Here is a 19,449-nt window from a genome sequence, read left to right as displayed (position 1 = left end):
TTGGGCTATTTCATGGACTGAAGAAAGGTAAAAAGTCACAGCTTTTGTCATACAGCTCCCTTGAACAAACTCTCCGATTAGCAGCTCACTTCTTAGCCCCAGCAGATTTTGAGAGCTGTGCAAATGCAGTAACTTCTGAGCAGCAAGAGGCAAGTGCTGCAAATGCAACTGGGAAAAAAACAACTCAGTGGTACCACCTATGTGACGTTTATTACTTCTTTTTCGGGGTGCATTTGTCATATTATGTTATGGATGGCATTGCCTAGAAGAAAAAGAAGTGTAATATAAATTAACATCACTGAGATTCCGCTGTCTCAGGCGTCACAAAGTTCACTTCTCCAGTAGTACTTCTGCCCCTCAAAGCAGACTGAAAATAAGAAGCCAAGCAGGAACTCTTAAGTGGTGTTGAATTTCCTGCTGTTTTGTGAAAAAATATAAGTGAAAAGTAAAATCAAGCCAGAAGATTTATTTTCACTTACCTAAGTTAAACTTAAAAAAGACTAGAAACAGTACAACAGTTTCTACAGGTGACAAATTGTCATAGTTCTTCCAGCCTCAGTCTACTGGTTGTTTTTATTGAGTGAGCAAGTAACAAAAACAGACCATCTCAGCATAAGAGCTTACTAAATTTACTTTTAGATTTACTAAAAGGCAAACACATTTTCTACATTTCTCTGCTGCTTTCACTTCTGGAATGCTCGTTTGATTGCAACAGTGAAAACAGAAGGCTACCTCAAGACACACTTGATATTCAGTATTTTTAGGGTGCTAGCGTGGTAGGTGCCTGACAAGATACAGAAGATTTGCCACTTCAGTGAGAAGTTATTATGCAGTGTTATTATGCAATCCTTTCCCATGCAACAATGCAGCTTTCTCATTGGCACATACCCAGTGTTCCTCTCTAGACTGCTTTTGATTATAAAACCAGAATTTAAGGAGAAGCAGAGCAAGATTTTGTGAAGATTGCAGGGGATATATATGATATTTGTGTGACTATCACAAGACTCCATACATTTACTCACTGATGTGTTGGTTGCTAAATGATGATTGAAACTTAGTATCTTTATGCCATTTTGCATATTTGTAAAAACAAGAAACAGTTGATTTGGACTCAACTACCCTTTTAAAACTGCTATAGACATGTATTCTCCAATTAAAAAAAGTGAAGTAAAAACCTGTAAAAAAGTGTCATGAAAAAATAGCCCCTGAGCAGCTGTGCAGAAAAGGAACCATGACCTGATTACCTAATTCTCACTACTTTTCCTGGAAGCATGTACTCTGAGGTTAACTTTAGACTCAGTCTTCAGAGCATTGCTGAGCTTGAAGTAGGACAGCTCGTGCAGAACTTTAACATTTCTAAAATACTTTCTTTCCAATTGCAGCATTCCTATATATGACTGCATAGCTCATTCTGAATTTCTTCATGTCACTACCTTTTCTTACTAAGCCTAAAGCCCAGCTCCTTATGTTGTCTAAAGAAACATGGTTATTAAAGGAAGACGCTGAGGTCAGGCACTCCAGTCTAAAATATCATGCAATTATAGAATTTTATCTTCAGAAAATATGGAGGCCCTAGAGAGAAACTGTTTAGCCTACTAGCTCCAAACTTTGACATGTTATTAAAAAACATTATTAAAAATGTGAAGCTGGTTAAAAAGAATGTTCCATTTGTATCAGGCATTTTTACGACTTCAAGAAAAGCTGAATGTCCAGCTGCCAGGCACTAACCTATAAAGTGTCAAGCACTGGTATAGCTAGAATGGGATTATCATCCACTGGATGGTTATGAAGGTAAGAGACAAAATTATCTCAAAGCAGCCAAACTTGGCTGTAAAAGTGAACACCCACCCATCTGGTGCCACATCTCGGATCTTTTGCAGCTGTCCCACTATCCGGAGTGTTTCATTGGGAATACTCTCCTGACACGGCTTCATGCCATTCCCTTGGGTCCTGCCACTGGCCAACAGAGGAAAGGAAGTTGCAGACTGCAGTGAGGTCTTCCCCTCAGTCTCCTCTTCTGTTCATTTCAGAAACCAAGCTATTTCAGCTGCACTTCATAAAGTTTCTGCTCCACACCCATCACCATCTTCATAACCCTCCTCTGGATGCTCTCTAATAGCTTTGTATCCTTTTTTTTTGTGTGTGGCATCCAAAACTGCACACAGGACTTGAGGTGATCAAAAGGTAATGCTCTGTTCATGGCATTTCATCATTTCATAAGTGAAGAAAGATTGTTCTTTTCAAAGCAAACCCATTACCACTTAACAAAAGCAAAATTCAGTATGCCAGCATTTGTACCTTTTGTATTTTTTTAAATAAGGACATATGAGGAATATCTCAGGAAATACTTCAGGACTTCTATGTGGGCGGGTGGGTGGAGCAGAGGAGGAGTAGCAGCATAACTTTATCTTTTAGTATTGTGCAAAGAATGTAGGTCAGCCTATTCCAATGGAAATACCCCATGCTAATTCTTCACATTCTTAGACATAAACATCTCATGATTTTCTAGGCCAAGAAATCGTGAATTTTATCCATGGTCCTGTCCCAGAATTGTCAGGGAGACTTTACAGTTTGTACCTCTGGACTCCTTATTTTAAAAAAAAAAAAAAAGTCAAAATTTTGCTTGTCTAGAAAATTGCTAATACAAAGAGTAAATGTTAAGTATTATAGCTTCTATAGTCCATGTCATGACAAAATAAATTAGAGAAGCTCAGTTTCTAATTTCTCATTTTTGCATAACAAATGCAGGATGCATTTATTTCAATATAAAACAATCTGGAAAATGTCCTTCCTTCCCTATAAAAAACTATTCCTTAACTAATAATAGATATATGTTTTACTGTGTAAAAGCATAACCTATTTTTAACCTCACATTGTCATACAAAGTTTATGGAGAAAATACTTAAAAAGAGGAAATCAGAGTCCATTTCCTGTTTTAAAAAGGATAATCCCTTGACCAGAAGGCACAAATACTCATTCCTCTTTAAACTTAATTAACACACTATTTATTTTATATTTCACAATTCAGTGAAAGAAAGCAAGTTGCTGGGATCATTATTATTTTCAAAACATCTTTCACCTTATTTATCCGGAACTCAGTAAAACTGTTCAGTCACAGACTTGCAGCCTCCAGCTAGGTTCCTGCTATTAGCCTTAAATCATTTTTAGAGTTTCAGTAACAGTAAGTTGCCAAGCTCAAATATACAGCTATCTACATCTGCTAGATAGTTTGTCTTACTGGACAGTCTGGAAAAGATTCACTCACTTGATCCAAACTGTAAAGCTTTTTTTCTGTTATCAAGGAAACAAAACTTTCAAAATTTGCAAATCAGCATTTGAAAAATACCAGAATGTAAGAATGTTGAAAGAACAATGTTTTTTTCCTTTAGGTGAGCATAGCCTCTCAAAAAATTGCATGTAGACAGGAATTTTAAAAAAAATTAAAATTCCTTCCTTAATGAATGGCTGAATCGCTGAATTTCCCATTTGAGCCATAAGAACCTTTTCAGAAATTGCAATTTCTTCAACTGAGGAAGATTATCAGGCCGAACAAACAAAAATAGGGAGCATGAAACATAATTTCAATTTTTCCCTACGCAGAGGAACAGCAGAAGGCTGGAAGTGACAGGGTGGGCAGGCAGCACTGCTGCAGCACAGAGAAGCTGCTGTGATTCACCCACCTGCTTCCCTCTTTGCCCTGCAGAACACTCAGCAAGAGGCATTCACTAACTGCTCAAACTTGCACATGCCTGCATTTCCACTGCGACATCCCTATTTCTTGTCTGAAGTCATGCATGAAATCCAAGGGCAGTTGTCCAAAATTGGTGCTGGATTCTGTCCAAATTGCACTTCCCACTTTTAACTGATACATCTTTGCTAAAAGCAAGCCCCAAGCAAATAAGCCAAGGTACATCATTTAAAAAGCCCTACTCTCCATATGGAATATCAGTCTCTTGTTTTTTCCTTTCTTAACCGATGCAGCCATATACTTTCTTATTGGGGATCATGGACTGTAAATTTGAGACAAGGGAATGAAACAGATAGAAGTCATACCCAAACTGGTTATGATCACAAGCAGGTCTCGCTGGAACAGCGAGATTAAGGATCTTAATGACCCCCAGGCTCGCTGAAGGCCTTGAGCAAAGGAAGCTTTCCCAGAGGCACGCCTTTGGCTCCACGTGCACTCCAGGTGATTCCATTTGCCTACACTGATGGCATCTGCAATCCCAGGACAGCTGCACTGAGTTCATTACATACAACCTCTCAGCTCTGATGAGGGCAAGATATTCATAACCACAATGAACTGAACTGTTCCAGAGCATAACGAGTTCTCTTGATTCCAGCATCGCTTAAACTTGTCCGCACTAGCCAGGCACTGCCCGTGCTCAGGGAATCCGTACTGCAGGGGCTGGTGTGTCGAGTCAGCTCATCCTAACTGAAAACATGTGCTCAAGCACTTGTGATCCTGGTACAACAGCCTGGGAAATCCCTCTGCAGCTGCTCGGATCCACCATACCTTCCATGCCCTTTCACATGCAAAGCAAAGGAGGTTAGGTAAAATTCCCTTGAGAGATGGGGGACTAACAAAATGCATTTTCAGGGAATCAGTCTGAAACTTTTTCTAGCTAAAGTGAAACATGAAAGTCACCTCTTGTACTTGTAAATAAGTTTTAAGTTTACCTATTCAGATAGACTACTTTAGGTTAACACTGACCTAAGAGATTGAACATAATGTTACATTTCTATGGATATACTTAATATAAATACACCTGGAAAAGATGACCAAGGAAACCTGATTGATACAAGAAATACACTTGGTTCATTATTGTCACTAAAATGTTCATTTTATTTAAAACCAAATTTAAACATTTGCATAGAAAAAATTCTCTGACAAGGTTTAAAATATCGTAAGATGGGAAAATAATTTTGGAAAATAGTGGACACCAGATGCAAAGAAATAATTTCACAGGAGTCATACTGAAATTGCTTATAATGGAGGTCATAGTAAGAAAAAGTCTCATCAAAATTAAACATTAAATAGCTTACCAAACCACAGGCTCTATTTTCTTCTTTGATATGTTATCTAGTGATTTCATCCTGTCCCAAAAAACCAGGTTTTTCTTTAACAATTCAGTTCACTGAATAGCACACACCTACAAAACTTCCTTTTTCTTCACAGTAGAAAACAAATCAAAACCATTAATTGATTTCTTTAACTACAAGTTGGTGAAAAGTGCTGGCCCTTGAGGAACGTAAGGTTAGGTGGAATAAAGCAATAATAAACTGCAAATTTAATCTGGCCAGCAATGGGACATGGTCTTTCATTCAGAAGAGGCATATATGGTATATTATTACAAAATATATGATACATTATTATGATGTAGGTTAAATAATGCATACTAGCAAACAGCTGTCAAGAGTGACAGCATGAACTATACAGAATATAAGAGAGTGTCTTGCCTTTATTATCTGTCAGGATATGGCAGAGGTGGAAGAGAGGCTGGTTTGTGGGGTTTTTGGGGTGTTGTTTCAGGTTGTGAGTATTTTACCATATGCCTCTGTCATAGCCATGGCATGGAGGATCCAAAGCAAAATATATTTACTCTGTGTTTCCAACAAGCACTGGCTTATCCACATCAGTGTAAAACAGGTGAAGTAAACAGTAAATGCACAGACTATATGGGAATTCTGTCATTTAAATACATTCTTTTCTATTCACTTTCAAAAGTTACAGAAATGATAATGATATTTTCAAGCCAGCTAAACTCTACTCTTTTCCTCTTAAATTTTAAAGAAATCCTTAGTCATCAGCAAGGCATGTTCTGCTCTCCTGTAACTACATTCATTACTTACATGACTCCTTCCTGCCCAGATCTTAGGTCATGTAATTGTTTTAACTAAGGCTTTTGGAACATCTTCAAAGCTCTTTAACCCTTGTGGATTTTATGTCAGTGTCCTCTTCCAGTTATCCATGTACATCTTGGATGTGTCTTCAAATCTTTCACAGGCATCTCCTCCCATCGGTACAACTCTTAGTTTTTTTCCTTTCCAGCCAATCCCATCTTTCCAATCCTGCCCTCAATCTTCTACTTCCATCTTCTAACCACAAATGGCCACAGCCATCCTTGAATCTTAACTACCTCAAAGTCCACACACCTGGGATGTTTGCAAAGGCAAACTATTCCATTATAATCTACAACTTTTTCCTTAGCCCTTCAGCTAAACCATTCACTTAGGAATATTTCTGCCTCATCTAGAGAGAGCCTCCCCTCTCACGCCAACCCAATGCCATCACAACCACATCATGCAATCCACCAAGGGCCAGAGGTGGATTTCCTGTTATTACTCTAACCTCAGCCTACTAACTAACCTCTCAGCCTTTAGCTTTTAGACACAACAAACTGAAGTTGATTGTCCTCACCCTCACTTCCAGCTATCAATCATATCTATCTGGTCAACCCCAGCCCATCAACCCTATCCTGAATAATTTATCAGCCTTCCACCAAGTATAACATCATTCAGCATTTCCATGTGTGCCCAGCTGGTCACTGTACAGGAATGATGCACCCTTTGTAATTCAGAAAACCTCTCTCCCTTGCTGGGATGACACCTACTGTAATAGATACAAAGGCACATCACTGAACAGAGGGCAGCTTTTCTATTCCTGTTACCAGTTTTCAATTTAGAACTAAACAATTGTTGACCTACTTTCCTATGTGAGTTGAACTTCATGGCTTCCCTTTACACTCATTGCTTACAAACTTCTTGCAGTTATCACAAACCCAGCCCACAGAGCCTGTGAGCACCCAGCTTTCACAACTAGCTGTTCTGAGCACTGATACAACACAGCAACTATACAGCACCAAAGGCAGGTGCCAAGTGCCACATCCCCAGAGACATTTTTTTTGACTAGCAGAGTTTAAATCCTTTTTAAACACTATAAAATTGAACTGTAAGCTAAATGTTTAACAAAGCAAATATAAACCTCACCATCATTTACGTTTTTGAAATGTTACCCTGTGTTACACAGATCACCTGGATGAGTTGAGCAATCAAACAGTTATTATTCATCTGTCCCATTAAAACACCTGAGAAGAGTGACAAAATGACAGTTTGGAGACAAACTGAGCATTATGCACCTCTGAAAAACTGCAATTTCCCTTCAGGTGGCCTGGACTCCAGCTTATATTCAAGAGACACTCTAAAAACTTGCTAAGCTCTTAACCACTAAGAAAGAAGAAATTTGTTCAACGAGGAACAATATTTTCCTTCTGAAAGTATTAATAAAAATATTTACTTGTGAGGTCTTTTCCCTCTTACAACATCCAGGTACTATTTTGACAGGACAGTCCTAGCTCTCACCCACAAGTGAACTAGAGCTTTGTCCCTGCCATACACTGATTTCAAGCTACACTGGGTCACCCCAAAAGTTCATTCCAAGGGGATATAGTTTCAGCACTAGTTCCAGAGACTTCAACTTCTTCCTCTATGAGGAGAAAAGTATTTCTGTAATAGGTTGACCTTTCTTCAGATATGTTGATATCTGAAGGATGTCAGTTCATTGTGAGAATTTGGAAGCTGGCATGACTCCAAAGGCTCCACATATTTTCAGAGTGACCTTGCCTGTAATTTTAACCCATTGAAATGAAAGTGCATGGCTGGAGAAGAGTAATACATTCTTTAAAATCTCACTGTGATTCAAACACAGATTTATTTCCTGCACCAGTGATTTGGTAGCATCACTTCCCAAAGGCTAAAGGCAAGAGGTTTTACTTCTGTGACCTTCCTGCATTCTTGCAACTCACATGAAAAAGAACAATGGAAACGTGGCTGAATGTGAGAAAGCACTGAACTGCTATGGCTTTTTGGGTGGGTGTGGAGAGAAACACACATACTACAAAAGATCTAATAACTCCCCACCCAAGCATTGCTAGTGAATGACCTCACTGGTTTCCTACATATACTCCAGCAGCTTTCCTGCCATCACTCTGTTAAGCCAAGCAATGATGTCAACAGTCCACCTGTGAGAGTGATGTAGCCCTCTGGGTCATGGTCTCAGGGAACTTGGATAAAAACTGTGCCAGTGTTAATTAAATGCACCTCTTGTTTCACTGCTGATTTCCTCTGATAAGGCTCAGCTCATTTTTCCTGGAAAGACTTCCATGTTGTATGGGAACTGGAGCCAACCATAACACAAACCAAATATTGCTTAGAGAATACGAAGACAATGTGCTAAATATTTAGCTTTAAAAAAAAATAAAATCACTTAAAAAATCTGTGTATCAGAGCTGGGTTAATACAAATCTCATCACTTTGCATGTACTAGTGACAAGGCTAAACTATAAATGCTTGTTACTGCAGATAGTTTATTATGTTTCAGCAGTACTTACCTCTCCCATTTGTAATGCTCTTTCCAATTACATTAGAGCAGAACTCTAAAAACCTGCTTTACTGATAAATTCTGACAGGTTAGAATACGAGAAGTTCACCCGGTAAAAAATATGCTTTGAGAATGGAGTTTGACATTTAATTAGCATCAGAATTATCACTACTATTTTAATGAAAAATAGCATTTTTTCCTGCCATCAGAAAAACCTTAGCTGTAAGAAGGCTCTGAGTATTTTAGGTATTAAGGAACCTCTCCATTAATACAGTTAGCCAGCAAGCAGTGGAAGAGAAAAAAATTTATATATGCTGCTCCTTCTTTTTTTCCATATGTAAAGAAATCTAATCCACTGTCATGATTGGATGTTTTCACCATATGCTGTCACTGGGATTTCTGTAATCCCTCTACTCCTTGCATTGACTTCCAGCCACTTTAAGCCTTCAGGACATGCCCTTTTATACTTGCTTTGTTCCTGCAGACTTTTTCAGATAGCTTTATTGGTAAGAGAACTCACAAAGGAAGGCTTTCAGTTTTGAAACTAGACAGCAAAAGTATTTCTTCTTGCACAACTTAAAAAGTAACAATAACCCTAAGACCTAGTTGCTGACAAAAACATGCATAAAAATCTGAAGGTGACAAATTAGAAAAGTGATTTCAAAAGTTGTGGTTCAATTACACTATAAAAGTTTTTTTTATGATGATCACAACTCTCCACTCTGAAAAGAGCAAACTGGACCTCTTGCTATGAATTTAATTCTAAAGACAGAGCTGTGTGGTAACAATGTTAGAAATACATTCATATTCATTAATTCATTCTGACTTGCAGCAATTGTGATGGTTCCAAGAAGTGTTCTGTCCCACATTCCTGAGCACTAGCAATATTTTTCCAAACAACCAATGATCGATGTCCATGTATTTACATTTTTACCTCTTGGGGATCTTATGTTTATACAGTACCTCGCCTACAAACTCTCTTGGAATACATACACTGCTTTCCCAGCTCAGAATGTGGGAGAAGTTCCACAGCTAATACCACCTCTCACCAAAGTCAGGCGAACTAACTCAGACATATTTTTTACACTCTCCTCCAAAAAGAAATCTCATATACAAAATGCCCTTCAAAAGAACTGCATTTTTAGGTTCTAAATGGAAACAGAAAGAGGTAATCCTTGAACTTGTTTGGTTTATACTGCTCCTATGGACAGTTTCTAAGGATTTATGACACCGAACTGCAGCTAGTTTATAGCAAAGCATGCAGGGTGTGACTCATTCAGAAAGCTCAACCCAAGAATATTTCATTCTGACATCCAACAGAATAACTCCCTCATGGATTTGAATTAGTTGCTGCCCATTACTCACATGCACTCCTTCTCATAACTTCATGACACACAACTTGCAGTGCAAACTTGAATCCAGGCCATGAAGGAGATACTAGAGGCTCTGACAAATTTTACCCCTGTCACCAGTAATCGGAATTTGGTCGTACACAATTTAAATACACAGCTGCGCTCTGCTTCTGGTGGATGTGCACAATGTGGTCATGCGGAAGGAAAGCATATCCCCAAGTCCAGTGACTTGAAGTGACACAGTTTCCTGAACTCCAGGAACCCTCCTGGTCAGAAAGTACTTCCTTCCTCGTTTCAAACACTTGATTGTTTCAGAGGGAATTCAAAACAATAGATTAGAAACTTTCAACCTTTCCTAAGTGTACTGCTACACAAGGAAATCGGCCCGTGCTCTGGGAAGATGAGATAACACTGGGAGAGTACTCTTTCCGGAAATGCGATGGCTTTTGCATCCCTTCTCTAGCACCATCCCATGAATCAGCTACATGTAAGTAATAACCCTGAGTGTGATATGTCAGATGCCATTCCACTGCTGTTTGGAGTAAGATATGCATGGTTGGCAAAAGACATGAGCCAATTCACCTCTCAGCTACTTCGGTAAGCCTGTAAGGGAAGAGTATCAGGAGCTTCCTAATCTGAGTCAGTATTTGTAAGGATGGGTAGGAAGAACAGATGACGATCGTCTCTTTTTAGCACCTCATTGTTTAAATCTCTAAAAAAGGAGAAGGAATGTGCTGTTACTTCTGCAGTAAAAATCTACCCCTTCCCACCATAACTTACTTTTAGTAGTCATGTTCACAGAGACTGGGAGTAGATCAGGCTCATCAGCTGAAGAGCAATTATTATAAGCATACCCTATTCCCCAACACAATTCCTTTAATCAAAGTACATTTAAATGGTTTGTAATGATGGATAAAAGATTTGAAATTTGGCATAATATCTAACTAGTTATTTACAGGCTGCAATTTGAATAAGAAAAGGCAACAACAAGTATATTAATTTTTCTGCAGCATTAGGGAGCCTAAATACCCTAGACTAACCTAAAAAGAACAGCAGCAGAAACAACAGCAAGAGCCATTCTCTCAGACCTGATAGTCAAAGCTCTAATATGATATTGCATTTTCTTGATTATCTTTTCCTATCGAAGTAGAGCTACAAAAACTTTGAGGATAAGATTATTATACAAAAACAAGAACTCACATGGTTCTACACATTATTTTTAGAGGCAAACAGGAAATGCACTTCCCTGTCAGGCTGGGTGAAAGGGGAGTTACCGAGTTGAGTACTTTGCACTCACCGTTCCTACCAGAGGGTAGATGAATCCAGCTCCAATGCTGGCTCGCACTTCGGTAATCGGCAAAATGAAACCAGTGGGAACACCCTTCCTCTCAGGCTGATGGGAGAGGGATAGGTGAGTTTTTGCCATACAAATGGGAAGGTTTCCAAATCCCTGACAAAAAAAAGGGAAACAAAATAAAAGAAAAACGATCACAAAATTGCAGTAAAGGCACATTATGTTTTTGTTTTGTTATCAGTATCTTCTAGAAACCTCTCGTACAGCAGTTCCCTTTTGGGCTCTTGTGACCTAGCTAGACACCAACTTGAGACCAGGATTCAGAGTCCAAAATTTTTGAAGGGAATAATGTCTTCTTGGGGATAAACAGAGATGATTTAAAAACAAAGCTCTCCTTTGTTTTTAAACAAGAGAAAACCTGCATGAAGTGATGGCCCCCTTCACTAATGCCAGTGCACTAGTTCCTGAAAATGTGGGAGAAAATCAGGAAAAGTGCCTCAGCAGCTCCCCCCACACATTATTTGTCTCCAGGTTATTGATTAATCTTGAGTCAGGCACCTTCCACTCTTCTGTTCAATTCTTTGACAAACAGGGCAAGGAGGAGAGGCAGCACTTCAGGGAATTGTTTCTGCAGCCCAGTGCTGACAATTCTTTAGTGAAGTTGTGAAAATATTTCCTAATATATTAATATTTAGACTAAAAATGGATCAGAGAATGACAGCAGGAAAAAATAAAGGTATGGATTATTTTGCTTCAAGTACGCTAAGTAAACTGCTTTTCTATTTAGAAAATTCAAATTAATTCTCAGGAAGTTTGCATTATAGGGAAGATGGCTGTCTACCTGTCTGACCAAGGACTTCTGCTTGTCTGACCAAGCTGCTGAAGTTTACTCAGGAATTTTTCCTGGACATATTGTTTCTACTTTCTGACAGAAAGGCTCCAGCCACATTTATGTCCTGAAGCCATTCCACTACAAAATACGCATTCACCTTTCCACATGGTTTCAGAACTTTTCTAAATGTAACATGCTCCTACATGCTTTAGGATAGGTGATCTATTTCATGTTCTAGTATCTATAACTCCTTGAAAGCAACAGGAACAGAAAGAAACCAAAAGATTTTACAAATATTGGGACCAATTACCAATGTGCCTAGCTGTGCACAGGTCTTACTGTGCTTGCAAACTCTTTTTTGCAGGTACAGATGAACACACTTATGCTAAAATTGGTTGTATTTGCTAGCAGCAACTTTTGCAGACATGCAGATGTCAGGTCTAAGAGAGTAACCCAAACTGCATAGAAAGTAGAGTTTCATGGACAATCTCAGAAGTACTCTGAACACTGTTCATATCTCACAGGAGATCACTCAATGTTAAAACCATTCTGTTCTATTGAATCTAAACCAATCCATACTGATGTCCACCATTTACCACCATGGGTAAGCTCATGCCTTTCAGCAAAGCTTGACACTCCAGTCTGAGAACACTTTAAAGCCTGATCCTTCCCAAGACTCACATCCAGCAGCCTGCATAATTCCCTGGTGCTCTTACCTGTCGGGTGTAGCGATCAACTTGAGACTGCGCAGCAGGAGACAACTCTATATCCTGAGCTCCATACACCTTCTGAGCAATGATCCTTATTTTTTCAACAATAGGAAGCTGCAGAGACAAGGAAACAATACAAGGATGAACATTAGCCAAGAGAAACCAGGATTTTGTTTGCTGAGTGAGGTCTCTGAATCTCTCATTTAGATTCATCCTTGTTAAACTGGCTTGCTAAAGCGTGAGACAGCACTGGTGATGGATATGCTACGCAGCTACAGGTACATGAACAGCTGTGATTTCAGCTACTCTGTCATCTGGAAGCTGCACAGTCTGTGCTTTACAGAGTTGACAATGTGAGCGTATGCTCACCTGAAGCAGGGGGAGAAAATTACTGCCATTTAGTTATAAGAATGAAGAGATAACCTACAGCACAATCTCCACTGGCTTGACAGGGATCACTAGACAAAAAAGTTTCATTTCAAAAGTGGACAAGGCAAGGTAGGAGGCAGCCAGGGAAGGTTCCCCTGAGAAGCAAGGAATTGTAGCAGAAAATTCCTGACCCATCGCTGCTCCTTTGATTGTGATTTTCTTTTATTATTTATTATTATTCTTATCTCATATCCTTTGCAACATGCATATTTTTAATTGTAGCTTTGATATTGTAAAGCACTTTGGACACTGAAAAAAAAAAAAAAGAAAGCATTCTAGAATTAATTTTGAAACCTCATGTCAGTAAATTCAATCCCAGTCACCAAGAGTATTCACCTCATGTTATTCAGCTCAGACTGATCAAGTGATGCTTTCACAGCTTCTATTTGAAGGCAGAGGCAGACTCTCACATTCAATCTGTTAGAAAACCCTTAACAAATTTTCAGGAAACAGTTTTTGGTAGTCAGATCAGGCATTTACTTTTTGTGCCATATTTTTTGTGTATTTAGAGTAAACAACTCTTTCCTATTTCCTCTTTCTCTTTCCTTTTGTTTTCAATGACCAAGAAGGCAGCGATTGTGACTCCTCTGGCCTATTTTAAACAAGCCATTCTCTGACTTCTTTCAATAGAACAGGATGATGGAAGAGGGATCTTACCACGAGTTCAGCTAATTCAGTGCTGCCTATTAGCTGAATAGATGGCCAGAGATGTGTGCAATGTCTCATCAGTAACTTGTAGCATATTTAATTAACAACACATGTAGAATAAGTGCTAAACAAAATTCAGAGAGATAACCACTTGGGGAAGAAGATTTTGTAATCTCAAGCAATACAAAAAGCACCAGAACACAAAACAGAAGTGTATCATTTTATTCTAACACAGGCAAGAAAGTAATTAATTTGTAAATGACAAACTCTATCTGGTGCATTTATAGGAAGCTCCACAGTTAACCACATTTTTGCAATGTCTGTCTGGAAATAGTTCTTTTTCTGCAAAGATACATCAGTTGAAGGGTTTATGTCAGGCTGACCCTGTCAGCCTAGTATTCTGCTATAAATACCCCTGTATTTATGATTGAATTTTAGAAAAATTAAAGCTTACATCAATAAAGAACTCCAGTAACAGAGGCATCACAAGAAAAGAATCTCTCCAGACTTCCAAGTACCTTAAATGTAAGGCAGTTAAAAGCTACTAAGGCTCAGATAAAATTCCCCCTCAGATCTGAAATTTCAAAGACAAGTTTAAAGAAGCTTCACAAGACACTTTCTGAACACACTCACAATAGAATTACTGCACCTTAATTGGGTGGAATAATGTCATATTCCCAACATCAGGCTTTTTACAGGAATCCAAGCAGCGCAAAAAAAATCTAATCAGGGCTGGAGATAGCACAGTGCAAATATCCTGGGTATAATTCCTGGCAGCAGTAAGCTGAATGGAATACTTAGTGTCATGGACAGCCATCATGAGATGAAACTTGTCTCAGGGTGATTATTAAATATGTTCATATCCATGGCAGTTTTCAACACAGTGGGAGAAATGCAAAACATGTCTGCTAATTTGCCTTTTGGGTGCTGTTTGTTTTCACTAAAGGACTAACAGCAATGGCAAATGGAAAGGCAAAAGGAATTCCATTCCCTGTTGTCAGAGAGCCAACATTGAAACTAACAGCTTTCTGCTTAAACCTCAATAAATTCATTGAGATGGAGATGGACGTTTAGATTCAACTTGCATTTGTGTCAAAACATTTCAAACTAATTTGACAGCTGTATAACTACTGCGCCTTCAGCCCCCTTCCAATGACCACAGCCCTATTTTCCAAAAGAAACCCAGCAGGGCTCTGGCTAACATCAGAGGAGAATGCTTTAATGACACTGGTGGCACTCTGCTTCTCCTGGAATATGTGCAGTGTGTTGCATGACTGAGTCCAAGCTGGACAGTCAAACCATATCCCTATGGATTTATGGTTTGTAGCTTTTTCCTGGCTTGTTTTTTCTTTCACCAGAATTTCAGATACTTTTTGGGTCAGTACCCACACCTCAAATTTTGCAGATATAACCTCAGAAGAATCACCATTGTGGAAGGAGTTGTGGGAGTGTGAATGGCAAAATAAAGTGGTTTCCCGAGCCTGTCATGTTTTTGCCAGGCATGTGCACACAAACAGGTGAGGCAATGTGTGCATGGTGTCAGAGGAGAGTTTGAGCTTATTTAATCTCAGCAGAGGCAAGATGAGTCCTGGCTGAGCCAAACTCAGTCGGAAACCAGCAGGAAGGTACAGATGTGCCATGGACATTAACACAGCCCATGCACATACACACTCTTAGATATGCTTCCTTCCTGAAGTGTCAGGAGTAGGGAAAGGAGTACACTCCACCGTCCTAAGGATCCACCTGTTTCCTAGTATTTAGTGGGACTTTCAAGGCATTATCTATTTAGAATCACAGTGTAACAGGGCATTTCAAACGAAAAAGTTTCCTGTGTTTCAGTTAGCAAGCAATACTGCCGGGAAACTTCACTTTAATTTAAAAAAATGTTTTCCAAACTAAAACCACCTAGTGCTTTACATGAGAAATAAAAAATTCATTTTGCTTGAAAGTGCCATCATGGTATTTAACAGAAAAGAAGTTCTACTAATTCAAGAGACATTTTACATAGCTGAAACCTGGATGTTTACAAGACACTTGTTTAGCTTTAGATTTTCAACAAAACTGTTGATTATTCAGCACTTCACTATCAAAATAGTCTCACCGATATGGGCAAAGACATCCACCATATGTAACAACAATGCTAATTCACATGGAGAAGTGGGTTGAAAAAAAGACTCCTATTGCACAAATAATATATCATTAGGGGATTTTAAGCTGTATTTTTGCATCAGCTGATACCAGACTTACCTTGGAAAAAAATCTGAAAAAAACATGTGAACTACCTTTTTGTGCTTTATACACTTTGGTCAAATGCTTCCAGCAGAAACCACATACCTCAGATGCTTAGAAAAAGTAACTTCACATCTGCTGTGGTTTGGGGATGGTACTCTCCAGTTCATTGTCCCCACCAATACCCTCCAGGAATGCCTTCTCCTGGGAAGCACCTCCTTGTCCCTCTTGCCCCCATGATGTGACATGGTACAGAATAACCTCCTGGCCATGCCCCCTTTCAGCTTCTGCAAAAATCAACCTTGTCCAAGCCAGATGCAGGACAACATCTCTCACTTCTTTTGACTGAGAATTTTTTACAATGGCCTTAGGAATTTCCTGTACCAGTTATTCATTCCCACTAGCAAACTCCAGTGCTGTACCCTTAGCTTTGCTGATGCAACTGTTTGCAGGCCAGCACCAAAATGTCCAAGTCTTAAGGAAAGGAGGATGAAAAGTCTCATCTGAATGGGGAGTGTTGATGCACCCCTATCAACAGCAACTTGATTCCACAGCATTTTTGCCACCTGGAAAGCTAGGGTGAGAAGGAAAGTTGTAAAATGTTCAGGGTGTCAAAAGCATGAAAGATTTATGATCAACAATAAAAGCTATCCCTCTTCTCAGTTCTCTTATGTAAAGTTGTGACTGTTGCACAACTAAGTACATTTAAGCGAAGATTAGGTGACAGATAGACAATAGACACTATGGATTTGGATAAAACCTGATTTTTATAGATATGCAACTCTGTACTAGTACTTCTGCTGAAGGAATTATGGCAGCTTCAGAGAATTCGTTCCAAATTCACTGTCAGCTTCCTGAGAAAATGTTGACATAAAATAGTTAATATAAATTTACTTTGAATATGAGAAGATGCTACAGGGCCACACAATACAAATATCTGCTGACAACTCATTAGGGTTCTCTCAGAAAAAAACAATCTTGCCAGTCCTGCCAGAGAGAATGTTCACTTCTGAAATTTCACACATTTAGAGCTACCAAAGCCATATGCTGCTTCTGAGGCAAGCACAAACACACACACACTGCCAAGCACCCACACCATAAATAGGATAATCTCCTAGGCTAAAGCACAATACATGCTAAAACACAAACTGTTTTCACAAAAACAGTAGCTGCACATTTCATTACTTGATGGAGAATGATTTAACCATGAAATCATCACTGATAAAGGTGAGAGCCTGTTATTCCCAAGATCGTATTGATTATCCAAACCGAATCATACCAATGTTATCATCCAGCCATACTGCCACTTCCAGTCCATCTCACTTGCAAGACATGATACTAGTGCCAAGTGGTCCTGTTTATTACACAATCTTCTTTCCTCCCTAACTATCGACAGCAATGTTTTAACTGAAACGTAATTTAATAGTGCTTAATTTCTTCTAACCTTTTCTCACATTTCCTTCACTCCTCATCTCTTACTTCACTTCTAACAGCTGACTTCAGATTATCTTTTTTTCATGTAGGGCTTGATAAGGATTTCCATGGACAGTGGACCAGCTACAACAGATCCTCCTTTCATCCTTGTTTCCTCTGCTGCTCACACTCACCCACCCCTGTGCCAGTGCAACTGAGGCAGCACCACTGTTTGTGCAGCTGCACATACCAGAGAAAGTCATCCAGGCTAAAACACATCCAAGGAAAAAAACCCTATTGCAACCCATATCAGTTCACACATCCACCTCATCATAAAGGCAAAGCCTGTGCAAAGCAGGAAGAATTGCTCAAACTGTTCAAATCTGAGCACTGAAATGTACCAGGAGAAAAAACGAGTTGGGGCAGGGACACACTCCTTGGCTTTGATTCCTAAAATCAGCCTCGCTGCCAAAAGTCAGTATTAAGTGAAACAAAGCATGCCTATTACCAGGAATCTGGTCTGAGACTATGCTTAAGATTTCCATCTTTTGCATCCTAATTTGGACACCTGACTTTTTAAGCTCTTCAGCTAGTGGAGAAAGGAGTTAATCTTTTTAACTCCCCACAGCCAATCCCAGAGACTGCTGAAAACAATCCCTGTTCTCTTCCTCCTTCATTTCTTCTTCTTTAAACATCCCCCTGACTTCCTCACCAACAGAACACATCTGCAGAGCCAGAGACAGCAGCAGTAAGTTCCAAGTCATACTACATTCCACTAGGCTGCAGCTAAGTCCCATTTCTAAGAGAAGCCCTGGTATTATCTAGTTTAAATTGAGTACTATAAATGAATGCCCATCAATGCAGCACTGTGTGACAGGATTCCTTCACAGTTATACAACATAAATACTTAAAACTACTTTATTCTCCAACAAAACTATGATTCTGTTGAAAAAAAACCCCCCATGCATTTAACCAGAGAACACACAAAAGCACTATTTACTTGTAACTTACACATTTAATACTTCAAGTACTTTAAACATTCACTTTAGTCTCAATTTTTTTAGTCTTAATTTTTTTAATTATGACATCACCAGTTTAATTATAAGGTGACAACCTCTGGGCTTACTGTTACTAAGCTGCTTGTGTTTTAGCAGAAATTCTTAATATAATTCAAAATTCAAGGCAGTGGCACTTTTTTTAAACTTGCACATTCACTGAAAACAATAAAGAAGAACCGCTGGCTGGCTAAGTGAAACAGTATGCAGACATCACTCATTCCTCTTCTTGGGAAGGCTGCCAAATGAAAACATGATGGGAGTATGGCTGAAGGTGCTGTGTGGGGTGACAGAGTGCAGTGCTAAAATAATAGCTGACTCTGCACATTCAAACTCCTACCTCTAGCTTTTCCCTTGGATAAAATAAAAACGCATTTATTAAAGTATCCGTATATTCTGGTTCCAGAAGATCTGTGGCTGACAAAAGGATTTCCAAATCTTTAACACTCCTCTTCCTTTGCTGGCACAGGACAAGAGTTTGTTTTTTAATTTGTGGAAAAGCATTTTCAGTCAAGCTAAACAATTTGTGAATCAACACCTAAGCCTGTGGCCTTAGAGATTTATTTTCCATTTCTCCAACTTTGAAACCCCAGATGTGCCTAAGAAAATTGTTCTATGCAAAGAATAGGGAGATAATGAAAACAAGCATAAAAGTACAGTGCCGTCAAGAGCCTACTTCCACAAATAAAGAAATGGAGTGACAGGAAGATAGCTTCCAACCCTAGAACACCCAATTCAGTGAAACAAGTGTCCAGACTCCACAGAAATCTCTTTGATGGGAGTGGGAGGAGTGGGTGGTACAGCCCTATGGAATTCTTGTTTAATGTGGCTTCACTGCTAGATGTCTCACTGGCAGTAGAGGGGAGGAGGGAAATAGTTTAAAGCCCAACATACGATGCAGGGCAGCATTGCTGGCATTTCAGGATGAGAAATGATTACCATCACTTACTAGGAAAAGTTTCAGAAAGGACCATACATAACTTTATTTATTCCCACCCCAGCAGCACTTAAGGACTTTCAATTAGGTCCACACATGACTGAACTCCATGCTGCATAGAGAACAAAACAGAAGCTATTTGCTTCCTAGACAAATGAGCAGAGGTATGC

General features: G+C 39.2%; 1 protein-coding gene across 1 annotated transcript in view; it reads right to left on the bottom strand.

The window, feature by feature from the left end:
- Nucleotides 1–19,449, bottom strand: part of MTHFD1L (methylenetetrahydrofolate dehydrogenase (NADP+ dependent) 1 like) — a 145,015-nt gene that overhangs the window by 35,477 nt on the left and 90,089 nt on the right. Inside the window, exons 25-26 of the mRNA XM_086877226.1 lie at nucleotides 12,575–12,682; nucleotides 11,030–11,182 (exon numbers count right to left, since the gene is read on the bottom strand). Coding sequence (XP_086733352.1) covers nucleotides 11,030–11,182; nucleotides 12,575–12,682 — 261 coding nt within the window. The remainder of the gene's footprint in view (nucleotides 1–11,029; nucleotides 11,183–12,574; nucleotides 12,683–19,449) is intronic.

This window comes from Cyanistes caeruleus, chromosome 2 (assembly GCF_971803275.1).
Source record: "Cyanistes caeruleus chromosome 2, bCyaCae1.hap1.1, whole genome shotgun sequence".
Taxonomy (NCBI): Eukaryota; Metazoa; Chordata; class Aves; order Passeriformes; family Paridae; genus Cyanistes; species Cyanistes caeruleus.
The sequence above is the reverse complement of the archived record's forward strand: the minus strand, read 5'-3'. Positions and strand labels throughout refer to the sequence as shown.